Source organism: Myodes glareolus, chromosome 4, assembly GCF_982192425.1.
Source record: "Myodes glareolus chromosome 4, mMyoGla1.1, whole genome shotgun sequence".
Taxonomy (NCBI): Eukaryota; Metazoa; Chordata; class Mammalia; order Rodentia; family Cricetidae; genus Myodes; species Myodes glareolus.
Genome location: NC_142029.1, coordinates 74,037,932 through 74,060,516, shown reverse-complemented (window position 1 = coordinate 74,060,516; position 22,585 = coordinate 74,037,932). Strand labels below are relative to the sequence as shown.

General features: G+C 50.6%; 1 protein-coding gene across 7 annotated transcripts in view; it reads right to left on the bottom strand.

Annotated features, from left to right (window-relative positions):
• Tmprss13 (transmembrane serine protease 13) overlaps window positions 1-21,160 on the bottom strand; it is a 29,377-nt gene extending 8,217 nt beyond the window's left edge. For 2 of the 7 annotated variants that reach the window (XM_085688679.2, XM_085688683.2), the window contains exons 1-10: window positions 21,015-21,160; window positions 11,038-11,527; window positions 9,818-9,922; window positions 7,483-7,521; window positions 7,256-7,378; window positions 6,004-6,133; window positions 3,534-3,626; window positions 2,567-2,610; window positions 1,730-1,892; window positions 756-928 (exon numbers count right to left, since the gene is read on the bottom strand). In XM_085688679.2, the coding sequence (XP_085544805.2) occupies window positions 756-928; window positions 1,730-1,892; window positions 2,567-2,610; window positions 3,534-3,626; window positions 6,004-6,133; window positions 7,256-7,378; window positions 7,483-7,521; window positions 9,818-9,922; window positions 11,038-11,527; window positions 21,015-21,035 (1,381 nt within the window). In that variant the 5' untranslated portion in view covers window positions 21,036-21,160. The remainder of the gene's footprint in view (window positions 1-755; window positions 929-1,729; window positions 1,893-2,566; window positions 2,611-3,533; window positions 3,627-6,003; window positions 6,134-7,255; window positions 7,379-7,482; window positions 7,522-9,817; window positions 9,923-11,037; window positions 11,528-21,014) is intronic. The other 5 variants (XM_087905609.1, XM_087905610.1, XM_085688681.2 and 2 more) reach the window with 5 other exon arrangements.
• Between the last annotated feature and the right edge of the window lie 1,425 nt (window positions 21,161-22,585).

Here is a 22,585-nt window from a genome sequence, read left to right as displayed (position 1 = left end):
CTCCTCCATGGGTTGCATCCCTTCCAGCCGTGAACCCAATAAATCCTTCTGACCTTAGAATGTTTCTCCTAGGTGTCCTGACACAGCCTTGCGATGAGTAGCTGATGCACACTGCCTGGCAGCTTCTGTGTGCATAGTTACTAGCAGTGAGTCAATTCAATCCATTTACATTTATTAAGGCCAGTATGCAAGCCCTATCCCTTTGGCCAATTTATAACGTGAGATGTGTCATTGGGGGAACACAGATTTCTAAATCTTGGACCTAAGTCTCCCCAATTAATATTTTCTTTTTTCCTTTCTCTATGTGTTGTTCATATGTATGTGTGTTCATATGTATGCATATGCAGACACGTGTAGATGCTGTTGCCCACGCAAGTGTATGGGGGTCAAGATGTCTTTCCTCAATCATTTCTACACCTGTGCTTTTGAGACAAGGTATCTCACTGAACTAGAAGCTTTGGCTGGCATCAAGCCCCTGGGATCCTCTTGTCTCTGCTCCCCAGCGCAGACGTTACAGGCACATTGCCACCATGCCCAGCTGTTTACTCTGGTTCGGGGAATCTGAACTCAAGTCGTCATTCTTGAGTGGCCAGCACTTTATGCACTGACTCATTTCCTCTAAACCCCCAGTTTTCTGACTTATAAAACAGTATTTCATGTAATCTCTAAGTTTCCTTGGCTTTTCCTGGAGCCTTAAGCTTAATGAACAGGGCCTCCAAGTCAAGGTGCTGGGAATCAGGGACCCCTCCACTCACATGACAGGGTCAGAGGCTTGGAAAGCCTCATGAGGGCGATGTCATAGTCATCCTGCTTATCGGTGTAGTTGCCATTGATGATGATCTGGGAGATAGAGGCAGCTTCAGGCAGCTGGTGCAGGTTACTGGTGCCTGCATACACCTTCCAACCCTCCAGAACCATCTCCTGGGTCCTACAAGAGCCACAGAGTATGAGGGCTGCAGTTATACACCTGGGCACAGTTCACCGGCAAGACCTGCTACACACGGGCAGTCAAAGCGGGAGCACTAGGCTGGAGACAGGAGGATGGATAAAATGACCTCTGAAGGAGTCCTCTATCTCGTGAAGCCTAAAAATGGCCTCTCATTCTCCTCGAAATTGTTCTGAACTGGCTGCCCTGAGCCTTAGAGTGGGGGGGGAAAACCGAATGAACGAGTAACTCCTCTGCGTGTCACGCATCCCCACTACCCCATCTGTGTGCCACTAAGGATGGAACCCAGGGGGTGGGACAGATGTCACCAGCCACGGAGATTTAGACAGGACAAGGTAATGAAGATTATTTATGCGGGGAGCCAGTTTCCACAAGACCTGTGCTATGGGTCCCCAAAGGCTGCTAGGAACCCTCAGAAGCCAGCTGTGCCACCCTCCAGCTGTCCCTGTCCCCCACGTCCTGAGACAGCATTCCCAATCGTCACTCTTGTGCTGTCAGTTCTTCAGCAAGAGGTGCTAACAACAAGCCTGGAGCTTCATTTCATCTGCTCTCCGGGAAAGGGTCTGAAGGTCTTCTTCCAGTCTGCCTCACTTTTCATAGGGGCCTCATTTCTCATCCTTAGCTCAAGTTCAAAGTCAAACCCTCATTCACATTTGATCTTTGGGGCAGCAACCGACCCTGAGGAACTAGGCTTGCACTAAAGTGTCCATAAGCCCTTCCTAGCGGCTCCAAGTCCCCAGAAGCATCTAATCAAGCCCCCCCCCCTCGACCCCAGGCACTTACGCAAAGAAGCAGTGGGCAGCGGTGAGCACCCACTGGGCATCGATGAGTGTGCCCCCACAGATGTGAGTCGTGCGAAAGTGCAGGCTGACTTGCCAAGGCCACTTGCTCTCTGAGGTCACAGCCCCTCCCACGATCCGCCCGGTCATAGCTCTCAGACCACAGCCTGGGAGTAACGGAGAGGACAAAACATGACCCACGCTTCTTTTAGAGCCTCTCCTACTCTCCTTGGGATTCGCTCAGGACAAGGAGGGGCAGCCTGATGGGTGTGCTCAGATATGGGGCTTGCAGAAGACAGAGAACAGCATTCTGTCTGAGCAGTGGGTACTACAACCACAGCCTGCACCCTGATTTCACCAAAAACATAGATCTGGTTTATCTATGCCTGCCTCCTCACCTGCCTGTGTTCTGATCTTAGGCAAGGGACATTGGGTAGTAATGGCAGTTGCCCTGTAGGGCTCTCAACGTCAGTAACTACAGCCATATCTGTACAGACAGAGGCGCGGTACCCTCCACGGACAAGCATGAGTATTGACACAAAACTCCCAGCTTGCCCACACCCGCTGTCCTCCCTCAGTTCTCAGCCCTTACCAAAAGTCCAGGAGACTCATATGACTCCCTTGGAATGACAGAGATGTCAGGGCTGGTCTCCCCAAGGTCAGAGGACCAGGAGGAAAATATTACCCAGGAAATAGTACCTTAGACTTTCTGGTCCTGAAACAGACTCACTGGCTTGGATCCCAAGAGCAACCATCTTCCCTAGAAAGCTTCCATCCCTTTGCCCTAGAAAGCCCCCTCACTCCCATCCTCATAGGCCACACTCCAAGAAGAAAAACTTACGGGAACACTGGAGGGAGACATACCGCTGAGAAGGACACTCAGACCTGCAGCACGGGACACAAAAGGTGAGAAAGGGGTCAATAGCTGCCTCCTTTTCCTGACTGGCACCTGCTCAAATCCTGTCCCATTTCCAAGGAAGCTACCTTTAGCAAAGGAGGTGGGGATTCAGACCCTCCCTCTCCCAGTGGGTGATTCTCCTTTTAGTGTTTTGCCAGGAATATGGATGCGAGGGAACTATCTCCACCATCATCCCCTTGCCCTCCCAGTTTTCCTTTGGTGAACCACACATATAGTCTAGTTCCATGTTCTTTGAGCCCCAGTGAGCCTCCATGGTCCTAAACTCTTTCTACAGTTAAGCAGACTCTAATGATCCTCTTTTATAGCCTCCTGCTCCTCATTGTAGCACGCAGGGGGCCTAGACCAAAGCAGGCACCTAGGGACCTCTCAACTGGAGGCTTGCTCCTCTCACCCTCACATTAGGTAAGCAATCCTAGCAGGAAGACTTCCATCTTTAGGGGTGGGGGATGGCTGGGATCAAGAGGAACTGCTGTGTGCAAAGATGACAGGAGGGGCTGAAACTTCACAGATGAACCTCCTGGGTCCAGGCCACTTGTGCCTGTCAGTCCCCTGTTCCTGTCCCCAGAGATGCATCTTTCCATTCTACCACCACCAGGGGGAGCCTTGTGGACTAGATCTCTGTAGCCCCATGGTTTCTTAGTCATCTTTTAGATCAGGCAAGCCCTTTGAGATTAGAAGGCAGGGGCCTCTGACCTTGGGGTGATCTCGGCCCCAGATCTCAGATAAGATCTTTGGAGCCCTAGGTGTCCATAGCATTTTGCAATGGAGCCTGGGAGTTTGGGTTCCGGGAAAGTAGGAGCGAGGGGCTCCCTGACTAAGCACCGCCCCCCCCCCCCGCTCCCCCCCCCCCCCCAGTCCTCTGTTTGCACTGTCGGTTGTTACTCTGCACCTGTACAGGCTTTCCTGGATGGTGGAGTTGTATTTGGACAGTAGAAAACTGCTGGTGACGTCCCTGTGGGCCACTGCGGTTGTTCTGTACGCACTGCAAAGAGGAGGGAGGGAGAATGAGTACTAACAGTCAGCCGACCCTAAGTCCTCCAGCAGCATCAGAGCCCTATGGCCTAGCAGACAGAGGCAGGCCAGGATGGCCCGGGTGGTGGCAAAGTCTGCACAATATTCAAAGCCTGACTCTGTCACAGGCTCTGCCGCTCCCCTGCGCCAGCCCTACTAGCTAGCCCAATAACTCTCCAGTATGGTGTAGGTATGGCCACAGCACCAGGTCCTGGTTCGAAAGGCACGTTCTTGGCTCCACCTCAAATGGACTGAAACAGCTCTGAGGGACACCCAGCCACCTATGTCTTAACAGCTCCAGGAAGTTCTGGTGCACCCTTGACTTTGAGAACATTCAGCTAGCCCTTTATATTGGGAGTGGCTGGTTTTTACATCAACTTGACACAATCTAGGGTCGTCTGGGAAGAAAAAACCTTAATTGAGAAAATGCTTCCATAGGACTGGCCTGTAGGCAATTCTGTAGGGTATTTTCTTCCTTAATGACCTGGGAGGGCCCAGCTCACTAGGAGTGGTGCCATTCCTGGGCAGATGTACTAAGCTGTATAAAAAGGCAAGCTGAGCAAGATGAGAAGCCGACAGCTCACTCACGGTCACCCGGAGAGTGACCCGGTATATATGATAGTGACTCTCAGAACAGCTTGCCTCTGAATTATTGTGGGCATTTGCTAAAAAAAAAAAAAAAAAGTTCTAAGTCCTAAATCTGGCGATTCAGATGTGAGGTCCATTTTCACAAGCACCCCAGTGATTGCAGTATGTTCTACTCTGCCTGGAACTTACATACGTTTCTAGAACATTCTATATCCTTCGTGAACTGGGCCTGAGAATATGCCATTCCTCTCCCCAAGCACAGTTAAGAATCCTCTCCATTGTGTCCCAGCAGAGCCCCCCACATACCCTTGGTGTGGGCCTTCTGGGATAACCCTTTCCCACATCACACTAGAGGGTCTGATCTTGTTTTTTTATGCCTATGAGTCCCATAATTTCCTAGAAGCTCTGTGGATGCTCTTTGCATAGATGGCAATCGAAGAGAATGCAGAGGGCTTTCTGCTTTTAAGAGCTCACACATGGACAAAGACAGCTGGGACTTAAGCCTGGAACAGTCCGTCCTTCCTTTATACACCAGGACTCTGAGACTAAGGTAGTGGCAGAGAACACACTCTGAGTCCTAGCTCCAACCCTGTCTTTTTAGGTGTTTCTTCTAGGGGGGCTCACGACCTCACATTCACTCATTCAGCCCTAAACCACTCAGCTGAAGAGCTCAGAGAAAGGACTGAGGATGACCTCAGCTGGGAAAGTGCGTCACAAAAGCGTGAAGACCTGTGTAAAGGCTGGTATCGTGAAGCACAGACAGGCCCATCCCTGGGGCTCGATGGCCAGCCTGAATAGCTTACCTCACAAGCTTTAGGCTGGTAAGAGACCCTCTCATCCTGGAGGGATGGCTCAGCCGTTAAAGGCTATACTCACAACCAAAAATATGAGTTCAGTTCCCAGCTCCCACGGTTGCCCCTCCAAGGTACAAAAAAAAAAAAAAAAAAAAAGAATGAACGAAAGAAAGAATGAAAGAAAAAAAAGAAAGAAAGAAAGAAAAAAGAGGCCCTCTCTCAAAAAAATAAGGTGACTGAATCCTGAGAAATACTTGAAGCTGACCCTCTGGCCTACATACATACATACTTGTGCAAACACACACACACACACACACACACACACACACACACACACCTCATACCATGATGGTGAATCTTGGAGGTGCCTATTTGGCCTTCAGGTGAGAGGAGCCTTCAAGTAGTAAGGCCCCCAACACTGGTTCCTTGGTGGAAAACTTTTAAAGCCAAAGCCTCACAGGACTTGGCCAAACCACACCTGTCCTGTCCTGTTTCTCATTCAATGAGCTTCATAACTAAGCCACAACTGCTGTCGTTCAAAGCATACTAAAGTTTTGCACATCTGAGCTCTTAGTGCCCAGTGTAAGAAATGAGATCTGTACCAACACCCACCCTCCTCACAGAGCCATCCCAGAACCACTCAGTTGGTGATGGCCCGGAAGATGTTTTCACAAAAAGAGCCCTGGGGAGACCAATGCAATCACAGATTCCCCAACACAAAGGGAAACCCAGGACACTGCCTTTTTTAAGTGTCCTGGGTTGGTGGGATCAGCAAGGGTCTTGCAGGGCCCCTTCCCTTTTTCCTACCTCCCTCTCTCCCTCTGTTCTTTCCTCTCTCCCTCCTTCCCTCCCCTCCTTACTTCCTCTCCTTTCCTCCTCCTCCCCCTTCTCTCTTCCTTCCTCTTCCTTTAATTTTTGAGGTGGGATCTCTGTCCAGCTCATGCCGGACTCTCATTCCACGCTTACCTGTTAAAACCCAGCTGCTGGCAGGTCCTGTTAGAGTCGCTGTCACTCCAGCTGCTGCTGCAGACAGGGAGCCACTCGCCAGAGGACCCAGAGTAGACCTTCAGCAGAGACCTGTCCCAGTCGAACCTGACTGCAGGACAGAGAAGGGCAGATCAGGGTCTCAGCATCCAGGAAACTCCAGGCTCTTGGGAACAAGTTGTGGGAGGCTCTGGGAGAGCTGTGGGAAGGCTGGGTTGCCCAAGCAGTGATGTCTGGAGGCCCAAGGCCTTCATAAGCACAGAGTGAAGGCCAAGGGACATGGATGGGTTCATCTATCAGGACTCCGGAGGCTGTTCCTGGGAGACGGACAAGCATCTCACCCTTAGAAGGCAATGACATGCTCAAAAGAAAAGATGACAAGGAGCACAGCATCGATGACCCAAGTGTGTGCTCGTGGGACAGGCTTGCTCGCAGATAGGTGCGCCATGGGCAAGGGTGTGTGCATCAATAAATGGAGAGTTGAAAGGATGGGACAGCCACACCCCTCAGTAGGGTGTGAGAGACCACGCAAGCACAGCCACAGAGGGCTAGGGCCCAACAGGTCTTTGTGCTCGGCTAGGACTTGAAGAAACCAAAGGGGTCACAAGTCTAAACATAGAAATTGGGCTCAGAGCACCCTCGGCCTGTCTCCAGTCAGATTTCCTGTTTTTCTCTGTCCGACAGAGTTTATGTCACTGTCACCAATCTCATCCTGCCCGTTAATTTCACAAGTTAGCAGTCAGAAGCTCTAAGACGTAGGTAGTGCACCCATGTCATATAATGTTCAAAACCAAGTTTCAAATCTTTGTCTGCTGTGACTCAAACCAAGATCTTCTAATTCTCTGCCCATTGCCTTTGCCCGAGCTACTACATTTCATACTGTGTCAAGTCCCCAGAGTGTATAAACAGGTGCCTACACACACACACACACACACACACACACACACACACGCACGCACGCACGCACGCCTCCCCGTGCTCAGTCTTCTTACCACAGCCCAGCTCGTCAGTTTTCATTTTGCAGTCCACCACTCCATCACACACACACACACACACACACACACACACACACACGCACGCACGCACGCACGCCTCCCCGTGCTCAGTCTTCTTACCACAGCCCAGCTCATCAGTTTTCATTTTGCAGTCTGCCACTCCATCACACACACACACACACACACACACACACACACACACGCACACACGCACGCCTTCCCGTGCTCAGTCTTCTTACCACAGCCCAGCTCATCAGTTTTCATTTTGCAGTCTGCCACTCCATCACAGCGAACGGCGTGGTTGGAACAACTCTCTATTGGTTCTTTGTGCTTAATCCCTGTGTGGCCTCGCCAGAAGTAGACTAGAAAAACAGAACAATCGACAGAGCAGACAGCTGGTCATTACCAGCAACTGAGGGGCAGCACACTCAGCAGCCCAAGGCCCTGGGGATTCTCAGACACCGACCTGCAGTCCCTCTTGGACTCTGGGGCTCTCGTCCCCCATCTGTATGGAGAGAAAGGCTGCTCAGGAGTGTTCTAGAAAGCTCCCACAATCAGAGCAGCCCCAGACAGATTCGAACAGCCAGCTACCCAGAGAAGGAAAGAGACCAGAGAAATAACCAGAGATGGCCAAGGATCATACTTTGGAAGCTTCTTTACCCTATATGCTAGAAAGGACAGTAGCCAGAGGAAGTTTCTCCTTCAGTACCCAGAGTTCCCTCTTGGAACCACTCTGGAATCACCTCTTCTCTGTGCTACATGCACACAAACATAAAGAGAGAAGGGGGAAGGAGGAAGAGAGAAAGAGAGACAGAGAGGAGAGAGAACACCACCACCACCTGGCCTGTTTTCTGAACAGATCTAAGTTTGCATCTTCCTCCCTCACCCCTAAACGTGTGTCGTTTGTCTTTGGCCCTTGCTTCCCTGCCTCTCTTTATGCCTTTCTGTGTTTTCTCAGTCAGCAACAACGTCTGGCCACTTCCAAATGTGCAAGGAAGCTTCTCACACCTTCTTGAGGAACCAGCTCCAAGTCTTCCTCTGCCTCTAAGCCTGATCTATCACTCTACTGCCCGAGACAGCTCTCTATGCAGCCCCCTGCCCCCCAGGCCTGTCATCTAACCCCAAATCCCGAATCCCAGCTCTGCATCTCTTCAGCTCTGACCCCATATTGTCTCCCCAGCTCCACCATGGTCGTGGTCACTCAGGAGAAGGCCCCCTGCTGAGACAGTCCCTTCCCAGTGCAGACACACAGCCTCCGATTCCCTCAGGGCTGTATGCTCTCCTCTCAGTGACTTTCGCTCCTCCTCCCACACCCCAGATGCTGAAGCTCTAAGGAGTCCTGGGCGCTCCTCTCAGTGCTTGGGAAACTGCACAGTCTAGGACCCCTGGGAAGTGTTTTGGATGGAGTGGTGATGGGAGAGAAACCAGGAGGCCAGGATTGACTATAGATCATACTACCTCTCTGGCCTCCATGAAGGAACTATGGAGACTTCGGGAAATGCTGCAGAGCCAGGTTAGAGCTTTAAGGCTACTCGATGAGCTTGCCTTTGAGTGCCTCATGTCCCTCTATGGGTCATTCCCATTGTTTTCAGAAACAATGCACTCTACCGGCAAAAGGAGAAGGGGCAGATACAAGATCAAGGCAACCTGGAAGCCATTACATGACCGCACCACCCAGTCAGCAGGTGGGAAACTGAGACTGGAAATGGCAACTTGCTGACATCATACGGCTCATGAGGAGCAGAGGCAGGATGCTAGAGCAGGAATGTGTGATCGCAAAACTATGCTATAACAGCACGCTACCCTCGTCCCCTCACAGCCGCGACATCCGGAAGTTTCCATGCACCCATCCATCTCTCCGTTTACCATCTCATGCTGCCTCTTCCACAGAATCCTCAGTCTATGGTTAAAGCTTTCCGGCCTCGTGTAACTAAACAGATGGGCTCCAGGCTCTCAAATGTGCATCTCCCCGCTGGGTAGATGCATTCCTCTCCTCCACCCAATGCAGAACTCTATCACCTGCCCCCCCATAGGCACACACACCTCTGACGTCCAAGAGAGGCACGTCTGCTCTCATACTTTCCAGGTCCTCACCTAGAATTGCATGCACCCTCTCTCTTGTTCCCAACAGTGGCACTGAGGCCACTCAGCCTGATTTACTTTTAGCTCTGTTCCTCAGGAGTGGATGACCCTTCCTGGGACGGAACAGCATGAGATGCGCTCATCTTCGCTCCCTTCTAGGCTCCCCCTCTTGGGCTGGTTTCTAACGGATTGCTGATCAAGGAGCCTAGGGCATGTTCTGAGTATCTTTTCCCAAAGGACAACATGAAGGGCCTGTATCCCAGACAGCACACTTTGATCCCTTGACCTTCGGAGACTTTTCCGTTATTTTAATGGCATGTGGGTTTTCATAGACAGCTATATGTTTTCATAGTGATATTTTATGCCAAAAATTGTACACTTCCCTTATATAGTTCTCTTGGTCCAGGTAAAGTGGAATCTTATGAAGTATGGGCTGAATTGAATGATTAATGATGAACTGGATCCCATTTAATGTTATGGAAACACAACCCAATAGAGTTAGTGCGATTGCTCCAGTGAATCATCAGAATTCAGCTATAATGATGGGCCCTAACCCGGAATCCCATGGTACTCCACACTCTTAACCCAGTCGTCTCAAGGGACCCATAATCCAAGGCCCTTATGCGGATATGAGTTCCTCTGTCCCTGTGGTATGGCTCCATGACCCCATTTCATTCCGAGATGACCCAAACCCACCCTGTCCCCTCTGTTCAACTCACAGAGAAGGATGAGTGAGATCACCAGGCTGATGAGAAGGATGATACACCCGATGAGGGGCAGCTGTCTCTGGGTCTCCTGCCAGGAGAACTTGGGCGAGCTGGGACCTAAGAACAGGGTGGCAGGGAAGGAAAACTGCTGGGGAGGAGTCCAGCATGGTGGAAGACAGAGAAGGAAGCAAAACTGGCCCCTGCCGATCTTGCTAGGACCCTTGCGCCTTGCAATGTATCTCTGCCCCTACCTACTCATCTCCACCTCTCTTGTGCAGCCCCCTCCCCTTGGCCAGGCACTGTGCATGTGTCCTACCATTTCATCTTCACAGCATCCCATGAGCTGAGTCTTATTAGGTCCATTTCTTTAGATAGGGAAACTGATGCTCATTGAAATGCAATTAGTTACCCAAAGTCGCTAAGCTAGTGACTATTTGGTCAGAGATTCCAATGCAGTGTCTCATTTCAGAATCCATTCCACCAAAGTGCCTCTCCTACCCTGGACAGGGACAAGCGAGGATGGACCCTAAACCTTGAATGTTTCTTCACAGTCAAATAGTAGCCAGGCTTGAGTATATGGGGGTAAGGCAACGAGATCAGGCTGAGAGCAGTCTCCTGAGGGGAAGAGCCGAGACTGGAGGCCCACCACGCTCTTTGACCTTCCAGCAATTGAACTGCTTTACCTCATGCCCCCTCACCGCCTCCCTGCCACATACACCACACACACACACACACACACACAGAGAGAGAGAGAGAGAGAGAGAGAGAGAGAGAGAGAGAGAGAGAGAGCACGCACAAGCACAAGTTTGGAAGCTTGAAGAGTGTCAGAGTCCCTCTCATTCTTCTTCCACATAGAAACAGACACACTGATCATGACCTTGCACTACTGCAGACCCTAGCTTCCCCGGCACACATGCAGATCAGCCCCATCTCCAGCCAGGCACCCTTGCTCTTGGAATCAGAGCTCTCCGATAGGCAGAGCAGTCTTCAATGTTACAGTTTCCTAGCTCCTGGCTTTGGGATCCCCCTCCTTTTCTCTAGTTTTCCACTGTCTAAGGCTCTCATGCTATGGTCCCTGTCTACCCTCACCTCTCCAGGTACCCCATGTCCCGCTCTGGCTCTCTCCCGTGTCATTATTCCAGGGTCATGAGGAGCAGAGTGATTTCTGAGAGCATCTCTCTGCCCAAAGACACTGCCCTGATTCTCTGCCCTCCCTGCGATGCCCCCCTTACCTGGGCTCTCCCCGGTGGCCCTGGTGGCTGCTGCTGACCTGGCAGGAGATGCCCGGATGGGGACAGCCCCCAATGGTGTTGCTCTAACAAGGTACACTCTCGTTGGGGAGGATGTCGTGGAGGCTGACCTGGCAGATGATGACCTGCCCGACGATGACCTGGTAGGTGATACCCCAACTGGAGACGACCTTGCTGGAGAAGCCTGAGGAGGAGAAGCCCGGGCTGGAGATGCCCGGGCTGGAGATGTCCTTGCTGGAGATGCCTGGACTGGAGATGTCCTTGCTGGAGATGCCAGGACTGGAGATGTCCTTGCTGGAGATGCCAGGACAGGAGATGTTCTTGCTGGAGAAGGCTGAGGAGGTGTCCTTGCTGGAGAAACCTGAGGAGGTGTTCTTGCTGGAGAAGGCTGAGGAGGTGTCCTTGCTGGAGAAGGCTGAGGAGGTGTCCTTGCTGGAGAAGCCTGAGGTGGTGTCCTTGCTGGAGAAACATCCTGCAAACAGAGCGAAGGACATTCCTGTGTCTACTCCCAGCCAGCCCATTCCAGATGTGGGCCCTACTGAATGGGAGGTGAACAATCTGGGGCAAGTGGCTGGGGACAGAGAACGGCCTGTGCTTGAACATATTCAACACAAGTCCTGAGCAGAGCAGTCCAGAGTTCTCCTCTTGAGAACATCGGACATAAGCAGGGATCATTGTCACTACTGCATAGACACAGCAAATATAATTTTCGAGTCCTCTTCTCCGGGATTCAGAGGTGATTGGATTGGTCACATCTTCACTTTACTGGGGCCCGTGTACTGGGGTCAAGGAAGATTTTGACCACACTCAAGGCAGGACCCAGAGAGTCTCCCATAGAGACTGCTGGGGCCCATCCATGGACAGGGGTAGTTCCACATGAGTGCCCTCATCCCAGCTGGCAGCACGGGGCTGTATCTGACTGTGTCTAGGGACATTCAGGCACCTGCTTCTGCTGCCCCAGCTGTCCCGACACCAAGGTCACCCTCTTTCCGCTGCTGTCTAGAGAATAGATTTCCAAAATTAGCTGACTTATTTGGCCCCTACAAGGAGGATGGGAACAAGGAAGGCAGAACTAGAGAAGCCATACTTGTTTCTACGGGTGCTGAGAGGAGAACCCAGGGCACCGTGTATGGCAGACAAATGCTCCATCGCTGTGTTACACTCCTTGCCCAAACTCGGCTTTGGGTATACTAGGCAAGTACTCTGCCCCTGAGCAACTCTCTCCTCTGAGAATCCACTTGACAGAGTCAGGCAGCCCTTGGGCCCAATCTTGGGCCCGTCTTTGCATAGCAGAAGGACTGGAACCAGCCCCTGAGTCTCTTAAAGCTTTCTGTTCATCTGCAAAATAGTCTGGCACTCATCGGGGGAGTCCTCGCTGGGGCCCAGGATGCAGAAGTCACCTAGTAAATGACGGTTTCTTCTCCCCCTTGTCTCTCCATGCAGAGGGTCAAGAGAACCGAGATGCAGTGGCCATGGAGTATGGGTGAATGAGAGGAGAAAAGAGTGTTGGGAAAAAGCCAGACTGTGGCCCTTCATTTAGAGGGACAGGCCTCAGCGATGCGATGTCCTGAGCGAACTCCCCAGCAGTGGTGGCCCGAACCTTGACTCCTGGCAGGGACCCGTGTGACAGCACCTCCCCTGGTGCCCATCCTTGCAAACTCGCTCCACTCTTCCCCACCACTGGGGAACTTCCTATGGTCTGACATAGCAAAGTACACTTTAGCATCTACAACAAACTTTCACATCTGTGTCCTTGTGGGGTTTTCAACTCATCCTGAGAGTTGGTTCATCTAGAAGATAATTTTCTAGAGTTGGATTACCAAAACCAGAGTCAGGATCCCACCCGGGGCTCCTTACATCCGTGAGAAACTGTTGGTGCTGTTTTCTGAACACTGACACAGGGCCCTCTGAGCATTTGAAGCCTGACCAAAGAATTGGTGTCTGGGGCCTTGTAAGGCAGGGGCTCCGCTGGGGGCTGAGGCGGAACCCAGGGATTTCTTGGTAGGATCTTGGCCTTGTGGTACTTTTTGTTGTGAATTATGGTTGCCTCCCTGTCCCCATTCCCTCTGACTACCAGGCCTGGTTGGAGTCTTGTGACCCAGGACTACAGCCACTAGGGTTACAGCGACTATGCCCGAATTCAACCTCGTGATATGAGCAAGCGACTTCACACCTTTCCACATCAGCTTCCTTATCTGCGAGGTGGGGGTAATCACCTGGCTTCGAATCTCAATAGTCATAGATGTGACATGCAAAGCACTTGTACATAGTAAGGGCTGGGATGACACTGGCTGTTGACAGTTGGGTCTGCCTGATGTTTGAGAATGCTTGGCTCGAGATTCATCTGCTTGAGCAGGGCTGCACCCATTCCCTGCTAGGGCAAGAGCCAGCCAGAGCTTGTTTGACTTGCATAAACAGGGCTAATCTCATCTCCTTCCCCATACAACCGGGAATCTATGTGAACAAGCCTGGACTATACACGAGGGTCAAGCTATAATGAAGGTAACAGCCCATGAGCACCTTACTTGGTCCCATGTCAAGCTCCTGCTCCCTTTTTGTAGTTGATAGTGTTGGCTCCACTTTACAGATATTAGAACTGAGGACTGGTAATAGAGCTCACTGTCAATCCTGAAACCAGAGTTTGATTCCTGTCCACTTGCATGGTAGGAGAGAAATGATTGTTGCAAGTTATCTTCTGACCTTCTTGTGAGTGTACCACACACAACACATATGCAAAAAATTAATAATAAAAAGGTGATCAATTTTCAAATTTCTAGGTCGAGTAAGGAAGAGGGCTTGTGTTCTAAACAGACCAACTTGTAACCAATGATGTCACAAATGATCAGAGCAGTCTCCCTCGTGACTCCTGGACTCACCATCTGTAGAGTTTCACACATACTGTCCAGTCTGGTTCTCCCAAAGGGCCTGGTAAGAATGGCCATCTCTGCTCTCCTTCTCTGGTTTTGTTTACACAGTTGCTTGTCTGTTTGTTGAGATGGGGTCTCATGTAGCTCAGGCTAGTCTTGAATTCCTGATGTAGCCAGAGATGATCTTGAACTTCTGATCTACCTACAGGTATGTGTCATTATACCCAGTTTGGGCAAAGGTGAAGATCAAATCCAGGGCTTTGTACATCCTAGGTTTGCACACTACCTGCCTAAGCCACAGTCACGGATCAGCCATCCACACTCTATCCAAGGGAGCAGGGACTCAGGGGAATGGCCCCAGCTTCCCAGTTAAAGGAACTCCCAATATTCTGAGTCCCCAGCCAAGGACCCTAGCTGTCTCCAACTGAGCTTGACCCTGTGATCCTGGCACCTCATCACAAAGGGCTTGAGGGGAGGAGGTTAAGAAGGTCCAGGGCAAGGAATACAGGGAAATTAGGGGAGGGGAGATTTGTGAAGTTGGAGTGAGAGAGAGTGAGAACAGAGAAGAAACTAGTGTTGGGACAGCAAGGTGAGAAGCTCGTAGAAGCTAGAGGAGGAACTGCTGGAAAGCTGGTGGGGAGTCCGGGTCAGAGAGTACTCAGCCCCAGTCTTGACAGACTTAGCACTGTGTTATCAGGGCGGGGGTTGGGGAACTGGGTAGTGTAGGGCCTCTCAGACCTATGCGGTAGGACCTAGAACCCCAAAATCTTCATGAGAAATAACACTAGGAGAACTGTGAGCCCCAGGAAGGAGTCAGAATGGAAGGACAGCTTTAAGACAAGAAGACGGAAGTCACTGAACTTTGACCCAGACTTCACAGGTCATTAGGAAGCACCCTCATCTTCAGAGCCCATGAGGAAAATTCCAGAGCCCACAGCCTCCCTCTGAATGCATTTCGTGTCCTGCCACTCCACCCTTCTGGAAGTGTTTCCTGATGTCTAACCTACTACAGCATTAACTCATTTCCTCCCCCTCCATCCTTGGAAAGCAATGGCAGAGATGCCACCCTCCCATATGAGGCTTGACTTCGCCCTGACAACAGATGGGGCCCCAGGAAGGGAGGAGACTTCTTGCCCAACGTCCTTAGGTACTAAGGTAGAACCAGGGGACCAAAACTCAGGCCTCCCAATCCCAGCCTTTGCCAGTGAGCACAGCCTCCCGGAAAAGAACTTGTGATCAAGTCCTTGCAGGGCCCTGCCATTTACACACCTCCTACAGACCGTAGGCCTGTAGAGGCCGTGCATTTACACACCTCCTACAGACTGTAGGCCTTGCAGAGGCCATGCAAGCTGCATGGGCAGGTGTTGATGACCAAGTTAGCACCTGGATAACTCGGGACATTTCCTACCACTACCATTAATTCCTTCTGATCCCACCCCATGGTCTCAAAGGTCATCCTTTTTCATAACAATCAGGCATCAAACACGCTACATGCTGTCACCTCTGATGCTCCTGGCTGCGCCTGAGAAGCTTCGGGGAACCTGTTCACAGTTTGTTGAACTGTCTAGAGGTCCTGGTGCGTCACTAGAGACCAAGAGGGCAGGAAGGGTATACCATGAAGGAAGGCAGAAAGCTGGACATGGCTGTGTGTGGCTGTCATCCTAGTGTTGGGGACACGGAGACTCCGACCTTTAGAGCTCACCAGGCACAGGCTAATAGAATCAGTACACTTCCGGTTCAAGGAGAGACCTTGTTTCAAGGCAATAAGGAGGACATCAATAAAGGAAGACAGTAGTCACCCTGCTCTGACGGCCACATACTCATATACCTGTGCACTCACATGCATGCACCACACACATGAGCACATGCATGCAGGTAAGCGCGTGCGCACACACACACACATGCACACACATATGTATATTTTTTCCAAAGACCCATATAACAGAACAGGAGCTAAAGCCCCTCAAGTCCCCATTTCTAGTCCTGTGTCCCTTCTACCTCAGCTCCCAGGGATGGATTCCTCACCCCCAGGTGAATGGGGCATTGTTTTGTTCTCTTAGGTGGTGGGGCACGGGAGCTAGTTAACAGCCGGAGTGTGTCCTGATTGACCTCCCCTGAGTCTCCTGGAGGTTCATTAGCTAGCTAGCTGTTGCTGTAGGCTGAGCTCCCTGGTTCCTCAGCCCCACACAAGCTTTTCTGCTGGACCCAGAAAATGTGCAGCGGCCTCTGCAGTGACAGACCATCAGCCTCACCTCAGACAGGCCTGTGGGAGCTCCCTTCCAGGGCCACTCCCTCATAGAACCGTCAAGGGATGGAAGGACCTTGAAACCCCACTAATCGCAGCTTTCTTTCTAAGATGGTGGCCAAGGTCCAGAGAGGCTCTGACGAGCCCAAGAGGCCATCTGGAGGCAGTGGCAGGGCCACAGGTCACCTGGTCCCATCCTTGAGTTGCTGCTATCTAATGCCGTATGTGCCATTGCTTTCTTCCTGCCACCTCCAGTAAGCAAGCCCAAACTTGGGCTCTGGGGCATCCCTCTTTACTAGTGACCCTAAGTTTTAGGGACTGTCAAAGGAGGAGACGCATGGGCTAGACCATGGTCAGAGCCCAGCACTCTGGAGTCCTAATTCCTACTGGAAACTATTGTTGTTGTTTTTTTTAATCTATCATTGTGTTTTTCAAGAATTTTGCTATATAGCCCAGGCTGGGCTGAAACTCCCAATCCTCTGCCTTTCAAGAGCTGGAATGATAGGTAAGCCTGATGTAGGAGGGTCATCTGTCTATATGTTACTTTCATTGGTTAATAAAGAAACTGCCTTGGCTTTTTGATAGGGCAGGAATTAGATAGGTGGAGTAGACTGAACAGAATGCTGGGAAGAAGGGAAGTGAGGCAGACGCCATGGAACTAGCCGCCAGGTCAGACATGCTGAATCTTTCCCGGTACGCCACCACCTCGTGGTGCTACACAGATTATTAGAAATGGGTTAGATCAATATGTAAGAGTTAGCCAATAAGAGGCTACAGATAAAGGGCCAGGCAGTGACTAAATGAATGAAGTTTCTTTGTAATTATTTCGGGAGTAAGCTAGCCTGGATCTGGGCAGGAACACAGCCCACCGCTCCTTCTTTAACATACGCCTTCCCTTGTCTAGTCCACGATCTGCGTTTGATAAACCTAGAAGTTCCTGGCTACTGGAGTGAGGACAGGGGAGTTTAAACCCCACCCCCACGAGGACCAGACTGGTCCAACACAAAGCCAGGCTCTATGGTGCCCCTTGGGACATGGCTCTCCCCAATGCTCCTCCTCTAGAGAACCCCACAGACACAAGCCCCTTCAGAACACAGGCCGTCCTCTATTGCCTCTTCCCAAACACAGTACCAGCTTTCCCAGCATTTGCATGCAATATGAGCTCAGGGACCCTGTCAGCCTGACCAGCAAACGCTGTGTGAAGTACAAGAGCTTGCTTCAAGCCTAGGCAGCTGTGTGAGCTAGGGGACAGTTATGTCCCTGAAGGCTCTGGGCTCCTTAATGCCTAAAATGAAGGGATTGGCAACTGTTTCCCAGAGGTTTCCATAACATTAAGGTCTCATAGACTTAGCATGGAGTTCAGTCATGGGCCCTCACGGTAGGGCTTGAGCCCTCTACCCCCCTCCAGACAGAAATTCACATTTTTTTCATGCAGTGGCCTCTACCCAGTATTTCGTTTGAATAGAAGAGGCAACTACTGCAAGAACTTGAAAATGACTGCCGTGGGTGAGCGAGCATCCCAAGTTTTCCAGTTTAGAATGCCTTGGCACATGAAAGAGATCGAAAGGAGGAACCATGAGATCATACCTCACTCTTCACTTGATGGATCAGCCATTCATTCATCAATTCGTTCATTCATTCATTTGTTTCATTCATTCATCCATCTGTTCATTCATCATTTGCTCATTTGTTCAAAGAACATGGTGTGTGAACCCAGGGAGATGGCTCGGGGATACAGTACTTGTCATGAAGGTGTGAAGATCTGAGTTCAAATCCCCAGAACCCATGTAAAGTCAAACATGGCAGCGCACATCTGTAATCCCAGTGCTCCTATGGTGAGATGGAAGGCAGAGACAGGAGGATTTCTCTAAGGGAATGGGCCAGCTAACCTAAAGCATGTATGCAACAGTGAAAATCAGAGAGTCCATCTCAAGAAAGGGCCAACTCTCAAGGATGTCCTCTGACTCCCACACAAGCCCTGGAGAGAAAGAGAGAGAGAGAGAGAGAGAGAGAGAGAGAGAGAGAGAGAGAGAGAGAGAGAGAGAATGTATAACACCTATACATCATATAACTACATAAAGATTAAAAATAAAAACAAAACACTGAGTGCTCAAAATGTTGCCAAGCAAATGGTATTGTCTGCCTCTGTTTCCCTGCTAAGCCTCTCCTGTCTTCACACAAAGGTGGTGATGTACGGAACTAGGGCCTAGTGGGTATTTTAGGCTGTCTCCAACAGAGGAGCCTCAACCCATGAATGCCAAGGCCTTCATTTGGAGGACAAGCTGATGTCTTGTTGTGTTTTCCCACCTGTCCACCTGCCAGGGTACAGTCCACCCCCATTGTTGCTATACAGGAGGAAGCTGTGTTGCCAAAACAAGACACTTAAGCTAAGTGGCCACTGTTACATCAGCCACTCTTCCCGCCCAGTGCTGAGCCTGGAGCCCAATGTTCACTCCCACATATTCACACTAAGTCACAGGGGACAAGACAGAATGAGACTCGGTGGGGTGTGCCAGGTGCATGCTGATCAGCACCAGTGACAGCACGAAACAGGTGTTCCAGAGAGGGGTGTGACCCGACAGGACAAAGGCAAGCTGTTGACAGTGCCTCAGGTTGGGGCAGTAGGGTGTCAAGGGGTCCTGAGAGTACCGGTCCTCCATCTTGTGGACACAGTCAGCTTTTTGGGAAGGGTGTGCGTCTTGACTCAGCCTGGGCCTCACATATCCTCACATATAGCCAGCCGCACTGCAGGAACTCCAGACACAGGAAAATCTGTTCTCCAAAGTGCCACTGCTTGATCAATGGGTTGACTTCAGTCTTCCTTAGAAGGCACTCAGTTCCTCCAAGCATTGAAAAACATGACCCCCTTGGCAAAAGCACAAGAACAGCACGTACACCCAGTAGTACATACTTGCAATCCCACTGTGCATCATTCCAGCAACTACCGTGAAAGCAGAAAGAGATCTTCAGGACCATTAGTCCAGCCCTTCTCTTTGTCAGGTGAGGAAACTGAGGTATAACAAGAAGAGTCTGTCCCAGTTTAGAGGAGCCAACACTAGACTCCAGATGGAGATGGAGATGAGAAAGCTACATGCCATGACTGTGTCTGCAGCTGTGGTAGACCAGATGCCATTCAAAAGGAGCCGGACTATACAGAAGACTTGTGGAAGTCCTTGAGACAGCTGCTCCATTTAATAGGTGAAGACACCAAGGGCCGGGAAGCTGAAGTCAATGTGTTCTATCACTTCTGTCTACCATAACGAGTGGCTCTTTCTCGGGTTATTTTGCAACTTCAGTCTTGCTATGTAGCCCAGGGAGGCCTGGGACTAACTCTTTATCCTTCTGCCTCAACCTCCAGCATAGTGGGCATAGCAGACGGGTACCACCCAGTTCATCCAACTCTGCTTTCTATTAGAATACAGAGCAGCAACATTGCCTTCTCCACCCCTTGCTATGAGCCTCCTGAAGGTCAGCACATGCTGCAGGAGCACCAGCAACTGAAGCCCACTGACCACCACTGGAACTCACTATGCCGACCAGACTGGCCTGAACTCACAAAGATCCACCTGTTTCTGTCTCCCTGTTGCTGGGATTACAGACATGCACCACCACACCTAGCTGCTTCATCCTGCTCTTATTTAACTTAGGGAATCTTATGAGACAAGATTGGGGGCAACTATAGACTCCTTGCTCCTAATTCTGGGGAGGTAAGTTCCTCAGATAGATATCACCTCTCTAACCCAGCTCAGGAAAAGGGGTAAGCTCTCTGCCTGTGCCCAGCTCAAACTCACCACCTTTTAGATAACTCAGGCACTTTCTTTGAATCTAGGGACTAGCAAATTTCCAAGAAGGGCAATCCATGGCTGTGGCCACGGGGTCCCATGCCTCCTACAATACATCATTCTTCCCTGTGTAGCCCCTTTCTGCTGAGCTTGAAGACATGAGCCAAAAGGACCAGAGGGTAGAGAGAGCAAGGGAGGCAGCTGAGGAGAGGAAGAGTCTAGAGGTGTCTGGAAAAGGAGACGAAGACAGAACCCTCAGCAGACACATACCCAGGGTCAGAACGGACCACAAGCTAACCGCAGCCTAGAACAGAGGATGGGGTGAGCATCCTCAAACCCAGGACTTGTTAATCCTTCCCAGAGTCTCAGATCTCACAGTGTCAATAAAGTACAAAAGTGTGGACAGAAACAGAAAACAGGAGCCAAGGGAAAGTTAAGGAGAAAGGGGTGCATTGAACAAAGCTTTGGGGATACCTGATGCACTCGCTTTTCACGAAGGACACCCCCACTGCTATCCGTCACCTCTAAAAGCAGCAGAAGAAAGAAGCCTGAGTTGTATCAGAGGATACTATGGTTAGACATAAGTAAGAACTTTCCATGTGCATTAAGTCCCCTAATTAGTGACCAAGAGTAGATAAAATCCTCCTTGAAAATCTTAAATGTATATAGAAAAGTCACATTTTTTCCTGGGAAGGTTTAGGAGGTTCTTGGTTCTCAAACCAGCAAAAAATAAATTAGATTAAATCAGATTCTCAACCAGCCAAGTTGACCATGTAACAGCAGCGATGTCTTTGCCAAGCATAGACAAAGTCCTGTCCATGCCTCAGCCACACAGTCCTGGCGTGCCTAGTAACCAGACCCCATGTTTTATGGTTTTCTCCTCCTAGAGCTCCTTCTAGGGATGAAGATAAAAGGAGGTTGAGATCTCCGGGTCCTAGGCAGCGTCCAGTTAGAAGAGGCATTCTATTGTCCCTAAACCCAGGGCAGGCCTTGGCAGTGCCCCGCCTGTCTCCAGCCCGTCCCTGCTCAAGTCTGGGAGAGCCTGGGAGATGTTGGCATACTCACCCGGTGGCTGCCTCTGTCCATGGTCTGAGAGGATGCGTCTTCTAGGCTCAGCTGATGTCAAGGGGAAGATCCATGTTGACCCCCAGGTCCTCCAGCATGTCAGGAAAAGGAGACTGAAGGCTGAGGGCCGGCCCCCAGCAGATGGGGCGGGGAAACTGGTCGGATGTGTGAGGTAATCTCGGGTATAAACAGCCTGGAACTTGCCAGACCTGTCCTTCAGCCCCATCCCAGGCCATCCCTGTTACTCAGCTAATACCTGGGCTCTTGAAACTTCCACCACCAGAGTTTACGTGGAGCCTCTGTGTGTGGGGTCCCCTTCGCTGTCCCTCCCAGAAGGCATCAGACAGACTCCGGGATTGTAGGAAGCTCTCAGAAACACTCAAAATATGTGCACCTGAGCATACCAGGGACAGCCCAGTCCCCATAGTGTGTTCATTCCCAAGTGCTCCCAGGTCCAAATCCCAAATCTGGGCACACGAGATGGACTTCTAGGCTTTTCTGAATCCTGTTTATTTTTATGAAAACAGTTAACAACAGAAAAAATTAAATCGGGTGGTTTTGAATAACACACATAACAAATTACATCCACTGACAGCAATAAACTATTATGAACTATACTGAAGTCAATTAGTATAAATCATGTAGGTATGTGAATGGAAACTGGTCCAGGGAATATTAAGGTGACTCACAGCCTCCTACCCTGCACTCCATTCTGATCGTCAGAGACAAAAGAAACAGGAAGAGATGTGTGTCCTTAGCCTAGAGTAGCTGTGCTAAGAATTGTGGGGGAAGAGGCGTCAGGTGGACTTTGGAAAGGATGCCCCAGGTTCTGAGCATTTAGAGAGTTCGGCAATGTACTGACAATTCCTTCCGTCTCACTCTACAGACGAAAGCCTGGCGACCAGAATGACTAGGGCATCGGCAGAATTCACAGGGAGCAAACAGCCACAGACAGCCGCAGCAGCAACCGGGAGATGCCAGCACCCATGACAAGCGTCACTATCCACCACCCATTCACTCGACAAGTGTTTACAGAGTGTCCATGACAGGCCTGGCCCGGCTCCAACAACTGCGTGGCCGAGGAATGGTCAAAACTGAACCAAAATCCTTTCCTACGTTTTGGGGATTTTTGTGTCAGCAAATTACCTCAGAGATACCAGAAGAGGAATTGAATCTGATAGAGAAACTGATTTCCGAAATCTAACAACACCTGGCAAGGGTTGAAAAATATAAGATAGATCAGTTTGCCTCAACCTGGTACCTCGAGAATAAAAATTAAAATTGTGGCCACTCTGGTCTGCTCCAGTTTCTAACCACCAAATTTGCCCCAGTCCCACTTAATTCCGCTAGGCACGCTCCTGCGGAGGAGGAGCACCATGGATTCCCCAACTGGGTCTGTGTTCCCCCATGCAAGGACTCGGTACCTGAATAAGACTCTCTTTTATGAATTCTTGGTTTACATGAAGTCCTAGGAGCCCACAAGGGCTAGACCCCTGGACTTTTAGGACCAACACTGACGTGGGGCGGGGCTGACAAAACTCAGCAAATCAATGGAGCCATACGTCTTCAGG